At 38.9% G+C, this 12,058-nt stretch overlaps 1 protein-coding gene across 1 annotated transcript; it reads left to right on the plus strand.

Moving 5' to 3' along the window:
- The first annotated feature begins 281 nt into the window (after positions 1–281).
- On the plus strand, positions 282–10,912 carry LOC148021813 (uncharacterized). The gene is made up of 4 exons (XM_087696757.1): positions 282–326; positions 376–641; positions 10,434–10,545; positions 10,661–10,912. Exons 1-4 carry the CDS (start codon positions 282–284, stop codon positions 10,664–10,666), a joined length of 429 nt encoding a protein of 142 aa, XP_087552883.1. The 3' UTR covers positions 10,667–10,912.
- The last annotated feature ends 1,146 nt before the right edge of the window (positions 10,913–12,058 follow it).

The following is a 12,058-nucleotide window of genomic DNA, read 5'->3' on the forward strand; positions in this document are numbered from 1 at the left end:
GTATTAACCAATCAAAGTACTTGTTTAGGGGTTGGGCATCTGCAATCCTTTACACATAGAAGAGGACATGACCTGTTGTTTATTTGTTAAAGAGGTGAACACCGCGTCCAGTTTTGGACGGGGAGTCTCCACCGCCCGGTTTGTAAAGCGATAGACAAGGGTGCACTTTTAACATTTGTAACCAATGAAACAAATAATAAACATATTATTTTTCAAATTTTTACAAAATGTATTTTTGATGTGTAAAGGCTTTGTGGTCATGTCCGCACCAAGTTTCAAAAATGACGCGCCCGCACTCGGGGCAAGAGTTGGGTGCCCGTCACTTGGTATGCCCAAGCATTGCTGGTGGGCCGGCAGAACTGCGTGGCTGCAAAGACACAGGTGGGGACAGACAATCCAGATCGTCCGGAGCCACGTGGCAACCAGGCAGCCTTGCAGGTCATCTCTTGTCGAGAAAATTTTTGCCCCTCTTTTTCTTGGGCGTGTGCGGCTGCAGCCTGCAGGCCCTGCCTGTCGTGCGAGACGCGAGCAGCTCTGAGCCAGGGAGCCCCTCTCTCTCACAAGCATTTTCTGCATCGCTTCCGAGCCGATCTTCCAACATCGGCGTTTCTGATGTCTCCTCGAGCCATATTACGCCACAGGTGCTTTCTCGTAACGTGCTCACACACACACACACACACACACTCTCTCTCTCTCTCTCTCTCTCTCTCTCTCTGTCTCTGTCTCTCTCTATGTTCATGACATGTTTTTGGTAGCAGATAGAAAAGCCTTAAAGATTTGATCAAAATATGATGTTTTCGGAACTGTGTTCTTGGAATTGAGAGAGAGAGAGAGAGAGAGAGAGAGAGAGAGAGAGAGAGAGAGAGATTTGAACCACAAGCACCAGTCCAATCAAAATCCTTTGGTAGCGGATTTTAGTCCACTTTCTCGGATCTGCTTAATCTCAGAGCGTCCTTACAGTGGATGCCTGATGTAACGATGGCCATGAAATTTTTTTTTAAGACTGTTTGTATGGGATTGGTAGAGTTATTTACCACCTATGCTTTTGGTCTTCATAATGCCATTACTGTGTTTCGAGCAGGGCTGTCTCGAACTCTTTTGGCCATTGCAGGTGCACATATAGGATAGAAAGGTGCCATCTGGGACTCCGAGAGACTTTACTGCATGCTTCTGTTTATGATCGGGTCATAGTTGGTGTACTATGCTGCTTTGGTTGTACATCTAGATTATTGTTACTTATTATACTGGACAATAATAGCTAGTTAGATACATTTTATTCAAATTGCTTATGTAACTTGTGACTCATTTACTTAGGCTGGAAAGCTTCAGCTGCAAAGTTTGTGGATGCCTGTCTAGTATTATCCTATTATGGACTTGATATGAGTTTTTCATACGTCTGGCGGCTGATGGACACTGCAAATATTCAGACAACCGATGGAAAATTTAGAACTTGTTTTATCTTGGTATACACTCTTTAGGGATTGGTTCTTTTGGAGTAAAGATTTCGAAGAAGTGTTTCACATCTTACACTTTGCTTTACTTTTGTTTCTTCTTTCTGGATAGTTGTGAATTTTTATGCAGTAGGGGGCATCTGCTGTCATCTAGTATCTTCTTGGAGTTGCAATTGGCCCTTTTGCATGCATAATTGCTTGGGAGGTGCTTGGTTGGGGTGTATTTTTTGACCAATGATGTACTTAAAACCTTGTTCTGCTCAAAGGGTCTCATTCCATCAATGGATTGCTATAATAATAGTTGCTAAATTGCATGCAGTAGGGGGGTATCTATTGTTATCTAGTATCACCATGGAGCTCTGTTGCATCATTGCTTAGGAGGTGCCTGGTGGGGGTCCATTTTTAAACTAATGGTGCACTTTAAACCTTGTCCCACTTGAAGGGTCTCGTTCCACCAGTGGCTTGCTATAATAACTTTGCCTAGCATATGGGAGTTGATCCCTAATTGATAGCACACCATGACCAATGATCATATGGTATTCACAAAAGGGAGGTAAGTATGCATTTCAAACATTTTCCTTAGAAATAGTGGATTTTAGGTCTCTACGCAAGGAAACAAGGGTTTTGACGATTTGAAAACTTGATTTTGGACACACATATGTCCACATGTTTGCACTAACGCTCCATTGGTGCTGATGTAGATGCCTCAATTGAGTTTGATTGAGTTTTCTCCTCATCTAGACATGATTGTATTACTCCTTCAAAGTAATGTTTGGAACATTAGGAAGGGTTGTTACAAGAGTAGGGTATATCTTTTTGATTGATTTTAACAAAATTGTAATGGCGTTTAGTTACCATGTAAGTTTTAAGGAAGCTCATAGAAGGTATTATGTAATTTTCAAGTGATTTCAATGTTGAAGCTTATGAGTAATCACTTTGAAGGGTCCATGAAATCAACCTTAAAAAATCCGAAGGACAATTAGCCACATTTTAGCAAACACTTAATTCAGCATAATAACAAATTCAGCAATAAGAATTGCACAATTGGAGCCAGAGTGCCCTTGCACCACACACGACACTTGTTGGCTCCAAAGTTTGACATCCCTTTCAATATTTCTTTAAATTATTGATATATGGTCGAAACTAGTTATAAATGACTATATTTGAGCGATTTCTTGGGGTACAATTGATCCATGAATACACAATCACCTTTTCACCTTCAAATTTATCATTTGGATCCAATTTTGTGGACCATTTACCTTCACAATTATCTTGCATTATTCCCTTGCAATCCAACATTATCTATCTTACAAATAGATAAGAATATCACTTTCATCATGACAAAGTTGTCTAAATAGTACACATGGGTTAAGATTTTTAGGAGAAGAGAGGATCTTAGCTTGTAGTGCTGTAATGACTTGTTTTTATGATATCTAGATTCTAAACAACAGCATACTTGGTTAAGGGAGTTACAAAACTGCCCAATGGATTCGCCATACTGAGAGGAGAAGATTGGTTGTTGTTTTTATTCCATACATATTGCCAGTGTACGTTCCATGGATGAAATTTGTAATTTTGTAGCAAAGAAGAGAAGAATGATATCTCCAAACTTGGGCTACTTAAATGAGAGGAGATTGTAAATAGGTAAGGTCCAATTTCTAAATGAGTAAGCAATTGCTCCCCAATCAAATAGGGAGTTGCTTGCTGGGCAAAACTTTCAATGCAACTGAATTGTAAGGTGCAAACTTCCAATTCAATAAAAATTTCACACTGCAACTTGTTCCTTTTGCTGTGCCCTTGTATCACATAGAATGTACACTCGTCCATTGTATGCATGGTGTCAAATTTATCCCAACTTGCGCATCAGTTACTATGCCAAAAGCTAGGGGCATTGGAATTAAAGTTCATTTTCATTTAAAAATCTTGGCGAACTTTAATTAAATCAGTAAGTTCATTTCTCATTCTGGTGAAAGTTTCCATATTAGACAAATTTGGAAAGCATGAAGCTCACTGGAACTTGTTTAGCTTTATTTTGATGATTTCAATAAATAGATTATTCATTTCAAAAATGTTTTATGATTTGTTAGCTTTTCTCATTTGTCACTCTTGATTTACTTGAACAATGACTCAAATTGTATTTCATTGCTCTTTTCAAATCTAAAACAAACTCATCAATAATAGAAGTCTTGTGTTTTGTGCAGATGATTGAAGGAAAAACCACATTGCTTAATTTCATATGGATCTTTTTTTGCAAATGAATGTATGGTATTGTTATATGCAAACTCCACTAAAGGTAAGATATGCTTTCCATTGTGACTTCATGTCTATGAATGAGAAAGATAGAGAGAATTTATTTTCAACCATCAATTTAAGGATCATAAGACAATAAAAACTTGAAAGTGGTTCCCATGGGAAAAAGTTCTCCATTTATGATAATCTTAAAAGATATATCATATGATTTGAAGATGTGTTAAATGAAAGATTGTCTTGTGAATATTTTGATAAGGATAAAATTTTAGTTGCCTATTGAATTTATTAATGATGAATGTGAATCATGTCATGATCTTGAGCTGTTTTTGGATACTTGAGATGAAATGCAATCATAATAGATTCACAAGGAGTCTTTTGCCAATAGTAGGATTTCTAGTAAGCTAGATGTCTTGATGAAGTTATGTGTCATTGCGTAGTGTTGGCCGTTAAAAGAAGCACTCATTAGTGGTCAAAATGGTTGTTCTTCCTCAGTGTCTATGTTATGGAGGATCAAGATTTCATAACATGAATATTTATTAAAGGGTAGTTTAGATAGGGATCTTTGTCTATAAATTGATCCGAGTTGTTGTAAATTCAATATTGCCTCATCTCGCTTTTTTTGTTGGAGAGTTTTTTTTTCTTTTGGAGGTCATGGAGAAGAGAAGCCATACATGTAGAATTGATGAAGTAGGGATAATAGGAGCATAAGCCAAGAAGATCACTCTCAATGTTCATCACATAGATCGGGCCTTAGGCTATTTTAATCTTGTCAAGGTAAATCTGAATGCTTGAAGGAGAGAGGACATGTCCAAGCTAATTTATTGCATGTACGAAAAGGTGACTCATTTTCACTACTGATTGAGTTGGTTTTGTTGAAGTGGTGGTTGAACAATCTGGAAGTTTTGATGATGCTCTTCTCTACTCTTTGCTAATTATAAGAACAACATTAAGAATGTTTTGTTGATGAGTTGTAAATATTTGCTCCACCTTGAAGGTAGCTAGTGAATTGGTTAGTCCAAAAGGAACATTCATGTATTTGTAAAGAGCACACATATTGACAAAATTACATCTTGTGGTATTTACTCGGATGAAAGTCTAAAGATCTTCAAGATCTTGTGATGGTACAACTATATTTTAACCATCTACTAGGTATGATATAGATCGTTGGATTGTCAGGACATGTAATATTTAACATTGACAAATAAACTTGAGAGAATATCAAATTGTACATTGCTTGATCTCAAGGTCAAAGAGACTAAAGTGTTTGATGGGGATGGGGGCAGGGATGGATGTGCAAATTTTTTATGTTTATGTTGATTACGAGATCTTCTATTAGAAGCATTTAACTCTTTGCTTATTGATGAGGATCCATAATGGCATAGTATAAACTTTGATAAAGGGCATTTGAAAAATCCATTTTGTCTTTTTTTTTTGGGAGATAAAAGGAGCCTTTTTGTGCTATGCGCAACTCGTCTCTTATAAGCTCCTGATTGGCTACTTTCAACGTTAATACCTCACAAATGGGGATGAGCTCTTCACCTTGAATTGATTTGCTTCTCCCTTCTTTTGAGTTATGACAAACTTCTTATGGATGTAGTGATCCTTTTCTTAAAGGCTTTGGAAGGAAATATGGTTCTCTAGTCTTCCATTTAAGACTTTAAAAGGTCATGCAACAAGGCAAAGGTGCAAATTATTCTCTGTGGAAATAACAAAAATACTACTTGTAAGTGCTATCAATTTAGGAGTAAAGGATTGAGCTCAAGTTTTGATGTCATTATAAGTGCCTTGTAACACATAGTATGCAATATAAGTGTTTCGATAGAATAGTTTGAAATGATCACAACCATAGACCCATTATAGAGTTGGAGACAAATTGAGAGAGAGAGAGAGATTAGTAGTGCTCCCTTTCCCAAAAAGCAAAGCACAAGTACTTTTGCTGCCAAAAGAAATGTATTTTTGCTCAATAGAAGTTCTTTAGGATTGAGCTTGGTTAGGATCATCACATGATAGTAGTGAAAAGTACAACTTACACTTCTATATAGATGCTATGCAATAAATCAACTAATCCTTTCTGATTTGGAGATTGAAATTTAGACTTTCTTCATGGTTGGATGAATATTGCATTAACCATAAAGAAAGTCTTCTTTCACAATTCCAAAGTGGATCAAAGAAGCTAAATTTTTCGAAGGTATACAGAAATACTCGTCTATAGATAACAAACATAATCGTACGACAAAGCATAGATTGATAAAGAACACAGTTAGGTTCAGGGTAACTCAAAGACAATGAATAGTAAATATAAATAATGAATGATGATTATATGTGATGCCCAATGCAATAAACACACTATGCAAAGTGAATATTGACCTCAGAACTTCTGTGTCTTTAGGATTGGGGTAGAGAGTATGAACTAGAGAGTGTGTTGTACTGTGATGGGTCCCAAATTGTAGTAGACAGCCTTTGTAAAAGTCAGACAACATTAAATGCAGTCCACAAAGGCTGGATTAGTGTCAAACATGGTAAATGAAAGCAGAATCAGCAAGATGCAAGTTGGATGTAACATGGTAGTTAGATGACTAAAGAAATCTGCAAAGCACAGGCTGGCTGATGACATGGCAGTGCAAGCGATAGTAGAAAACAGCAAATGCAGTCTACCAACTGATGGAGAATGCTAGACAATAGGTGCTATGCGATGGACAATAATAGATAGTAGCTCGAATTGGGAGATCCTCCATGAACAGAGTGTGGATAGCAGAGACATGTGCCAACAATTTGCAAAACTCACCCCAGAGAGGCCAAGGTATCAGACAAAGGGTGTTCATTGGTTGCCCAATGGCCTACTAGGGCTTGCAAAGGCAGATGGAAGTGTGAGAGAGTATAGTGGAAAGGAAAGTAAACATGGAGAGGAGACAAGAAGAGAACATAGGTGAGAAAAGGAACAATGTGAGCGTAATGGTTGAAAGGTACAAGGCTGCAATGTTAGCCCCAACATGCAGCTCTATGCGTCAGTGTGGGTGCTAGACGGTAGCAAGGTGATAAGAGAATTAAGTGGGTTGGTTGATCATGAAGGATCAATGATGGACAATAAGAGCGAGAGGGTAGGTTGCTTATAAATAGGCAAACTGGGGCCACAATTGATAATAAAGTGGACAATCCCAAAATATGGGCTCCTAGGATAGCTTAAAGTGCCCAAAAAGAAATGCAATAATGTGCCCTCCATCTAAAGAGTCTAAAGCACACAAAATGACAAACAAGTAGAATGTCAAAGCTCCTAATCTCCTCGTCTAAGGAGATGATTATACAAGACAAATGATTGCTAATAGGAATCACTTTGAACTTTTTTTTTTTTTTTTTTGAGTAATGATCTGTGTTCTATTAAGTAATTGTGCCCTTGGGGAGAATAAGAAGGGATGGTTAGATCCTGCACAACCCAAAACAAACAAAGCTATTTTTGACCATCAGTGGGTGTTGATGATGAAGAAAAGGGTATGGGGAGTAAAAGAAAAATGCAAGCAAGGTGTGATAGATAGGCGAGCAAAGAGATTGCCCTAAGAGACTAGCATAGGAGCTACCGTGAATATAGTGGATCTAGGGTTGACCACTCTTTTATCAAAAAGGGATAATTGCATATAGATATGTTTATAAGAATAGACTACCAATGCATGGGGTAATATAAAAGACAATGCAACATGTCATATTCATGCAAAATGTTATGCAATAGTGCTATTTGGACAGTGCCCTTGCAAGGCAATTGTTCACTCACCCAAGCGCCGTTTTATAAGCATAGTCATTTTGATGATGCATTTGATGATAACATGTACAAAAATAATAATGTCTTTGAAGCAACATGTAATAAAAAACTTGCCAAAAGTGGAAGGGGAAGCTAGAGGGAACCCCTTCCCCCATCAGTTTGAAGTAGAAGGAGAGGAAACACCCATGCCAATATGGGGTAGAAGATACTGTAACATTGGTCTATTGATTGGTTTGATCAATATGTCTGCAAAGTTGTTGGATGGTGGTACAAACTCTTGGCGAATGGCACCTAGCTTAACCTACTCTCTACTGAAGTGGTAGTGCTAGCTAACATGCCTCCTCCGTGGATTGATGATGGGGTTACCAAGCTCCAGCTAGTGCAATAGCACTTTGGTTGTCATAGAAGATGACTGTTGGAGTGACATATGGAAAGTGAAGTGCGAGTAGTAAGCTCTTTAGGTACATAGTCTTTGTGGTGCCATTGAAGAGGGTCGATACTTTGCCTTGGCCATGGAAGCTGCCATGGTCTCTTGCTTACAACTAGACCATGATATGGGAGCCATACCCAAAGAGATGTATCCTCCATGGGGTGTTAGGATCTCTTGCTTAGCTGGAATTGGTGTAACTCTAGAAATCCAAACCACGACTATAAGTTAGTTCATAGGAATAAATACATTGAACAATCTTAGTATATGCAAACAAGCTATCCAATGTGACATTTTAGGTGCATTAAAACACTGATTAAGCATGGACGTCAAAAGCGCCTTTTTAAACAGTTGCTTGGAGGAGGAAGTCTATGTGGCGTAGCCTCTCAAACTTTCTCTTGTAGATCATAAAGATAAGGTCTTTTGTTTGAGGAAAGCTCTCTACGGGTTGAAGCAAGCAGTACAATTTTGGTTTCATAGGATGGATGAGCTCCTTTAAACTTGTAATGTTCGCTATTGTCCTTATTTGATTTTTGAGCCAATCATCAAATTCTTCACTCTCTTGCTATTCATTAGTATCATTGTGCATGAAAGGCCTTGCATTTTGGTCTACACCAACATTGTTTGCTTGTTGTCCATGCCACATGCCTTGTCCAAGACTAGACATTGCATTTCCTTACGAATGTTTAAACCGAGAGGTATCATCACTACTTGATCCCATCTCACTGTATGAAGACATCCTTGTTGTAATTGCTTAGCTGAATACTGAATTTCAGCACTAAAGCAAAGCATGTGATCTCCAATTAGGTGCCTAGGGAAACCAGCCTTTCTTTGGGGAAAGGGTGGTAATGACTTGATGTAACACTAATTACTACAAGTAAATAAATTCATGTAAATTGTAATGCAAATTTTACTGCTTAATCTTGGACATTCGACATCCGATTGGCCCCAAAACCTGGCGCCTCTTTTGTGGCATTTCTTTAATTTAGATTGCAAATGGATGGAGTACACTAAGATTTTTCAATCTCCTCCACTAATCCAAATGCCTTTTGCTATCACAAATGACCAGTAAGCCTTCAAACCAATTTGCCCCTTGGCTTGCTTAGGGTAAAGGCCTACCCCGTGGAGTTGAGAAAGAAACTGGTTGTGATGGTTGATCGGTGATAGTGTGGGTGTGAGTCCTCCATTGTCTCTGATTTTGGTTGCTATCACCTTGCCTCTCCTTTTGGGGATTACTTGACCGAGGGGTTGGGGTCTAATTCTTGGGTTTGGGTTGTGTGCATCTTCCCTTTGATCGACACTCGTTATCAAAATGACTAGCCTTTTGTTAGTGTCAGCAAGTATTTTTCTTAGGTACATTTTGCCACTCAGGTTTGAGAGTGGATTGGGTGTTCCTTTATAATTCACTTGATTAGCTTTGATTTTGATTTTGATTTTAAGTTTGGTTTTGATTTTGTTTCCTGCTTTTTCCTTGCTGGCCCTTCTAAGTAGTAACAAGAGTCCCCCTCTAAAGAGTGAGTGGTTGAACTATGGAACTGATCAAACAGCCGAGCGTAATGCAATAGAGCCAGCACTTAGATTTATAAATGTAGGCATAGTGGGTTGTGAAGTCACTTATTGAACAAAGTGAAAGCATTTCTTTGAAACTTTGTTCAGGAAGAATGTGACTTGGTTGTTAGAGGACCTATGAGCCCATGAGGTGGAGAACTTTTTGGAAGTTTAAAATAGGTGTCTCATACATTTATGAAATGCTTGGGTATGAAACGAGTTTCCTAACCTTATGAACCCAGTTTCTTGGCAATTATGCCCCCCCAAGGCAGCCCATGAGGTGGAGAACTTTGTGAAAGTGTAAAATAGGTGTCTCATATATTTATGAAACGCCTAGGTATGAAACGAGTTTCCTAACCTTATGAACCCAGTTTCTTGGCAACTGTGCCCCCCCAGGCAGCCGTGTGACCAGTGGATCTACCCTGCTGGGGTGGAGGATGACCCCCTCTTGGCTATGGAAGTGGGTCAGATTTGTTCGGGGTCCTAGGTGGGGAAGAGGGTCGACCGGACTGCCCTTGGCCGTTGAGCAACACTCATCGTCAAAATGGCCAGCCTTTTGGCAATGCTGATAGTATCTATTGCTTTTGGGTCCTGGAGGGGGGTTACTTGGCTCCTCACTTCCCAAGTTAGTCTCTACCCCTTTAGAAAGAAGCAGCATAGGTTGGAATAGTAGCACTTTTAGCGGACCCAGGAGTTCAACCAGGATGGGCTCAGGTCAGAAACTGGAGTGCTGGGAGCATGACAGACGAAGAGCACCAATGCAAGAGCAGCAGCAGCAGAAAATAGCAGTAATGTTATGGCAAGCCAACCCAGGGTGCTCCATTTCTTTTCAGCAGTTTGACATTCCTGAGCAGCAAGTCGTGAACTTTGAAAACTCGTAAGTTCTCTTTATTAGCAAATTGTTGCAGAAACAGAGAACTTGTGTGACCTTGAAGATGAGACCTGTTAAATTCTAGTTGTAACCTCTGTCAAGAGATATCTAATGCCATGTGCTACTGGCTGGCAGTTCCTTCTGTCAGGAAGATTCAGAAAACAAATGGGACAGAGTGCAGCTTCGTTTTTTATCCCACCATTCTACACCTTCAATTGGCAAAGACCCTTTGGATCTACACACTAAGGTATGAGGTATTGTCATTATGTGGGACCTCTCCTTGCCTCTGTGAGAGTGCAAATTATGCAGTTACATAGAGTATTGTTTCCTCATTCTATGTGCTTGGGTTTTGTGATGGGCAGGTGTAACCGCTGGCAGAAAGGAGTTACCATGGAAAAAGATGTCTGTAACTTATTCTTATCTGCAGCTTAACATCCCAGATCATCCCCATGTAATATAGTAATTGTACTGCACTGTGCCATATAAAATGGTATAGGGGTTGTCTGTGGTGTGATATTGGCTGAACGGCTCAAGTCATCAGGGAATGAAAAGAGAATTGTGCTTACCAAGATGTTTATAGCAAATATAAGGTGATGAATGAAGTTTTACTGAAGAGCTTTTCTTGTCTCTTTGTTAACTGGCTTCTTGTTTTCTTTGTATTGATAAAAAAGCCAGACTCCCAGGAAGAATTAAGCAATGAAAGGAAGAGATCTTCCTGGGACCATTACGTTGTTAGCTGTTTAAGTAATATTCGAAAGGAAGAGATCTTCATGGGACCATTATGTTGTGATAATATTCGAATCTTGTAGCTGTATAAGTAATCTTGAGTGATGATAAATGAGATGAAAACAATTATACCTTTGCCAACGATGACCAGTGAAGTTCTACGAATGTCGTCACCTTGTGTGTGTATGTTTTTTGGGGGGGGGGGGGGGGGGGGGGGCGCGTTTTGATGGGTTTCTTTTATATTTCTTTAAAAGGCAGATCTGGGATACTTTATAAATGCAAGTGCTACTGTCTAGCCTGATCTTTCACAAAGCAGATCAATAGATTTCAAGGTCACTGACACTCTTGTTGGCAAAGTCTCCTTGAGGTCGATCAAGCTTAAGGTGACCCTAGCCTTGTACTAGAAGGAGCAATCTATTCCCTTAATGGCTAATCAAGTGTGTGCCACTTCTGTATTTAAGTGTATCCAAGATCATGGTACATCTCAAAGAATATATGCCCATAGTAGCTTAGTGAGTGTGTGTGGATTGTGTATGTGAGTTCATGTCACAATTTGCAATACAACATTCTTAGCTTTCCTTTTGGTTATTTGTAGATGCCTTCAGAATTTCAGATGAAGGTGCTTATGATTTAGAAATATCAACTCCTTCAGAAGCCTACTTTTAGAAATGATTGGGAAATTATTCACTTACATTGCCAATCCAGCTTATTGAGAGTTGATTTTCTTTCCTATTCTTTTTGCCAATTAATGACACAATGGTATGCCAAGATTTCAAAAACTATATAGACTTATCAAGTATGAACTTATTCTCTCTCTCTCTCTCTCTCTCTCTCTCTCTCTCTCTCTCGTTTTGACAGATTCACAATCATGTTTGCAAGAGAAGTATGGTGACTTAGGTTGGTTATAGAGTAGTTTAGGTACATCAAAATCCCTTATAAAAAGGCACGAGCACACTTTCACAAAAGCAGGATAGTTTTATATAGTTATGCTTTATATTTTAGTATGAAAAAGATTAGATTGATGAATTGGTTAG

This window comes from Lygodium microphyllum, chromosome 17 (genome assembly GCF_053477565.2).
Source record: "Lygodium microphyllum isolate KBCC chromosome 17, Lygodium_microphyllum_v1.1.10, whole genome shotgun sequence".
NCBI lineage: Eukaryota > Viridiplantae > Streptophyta > Polypodiopsida > Schizaeales > Lygodiaceae > Lygodium > Lygodium microphyllum.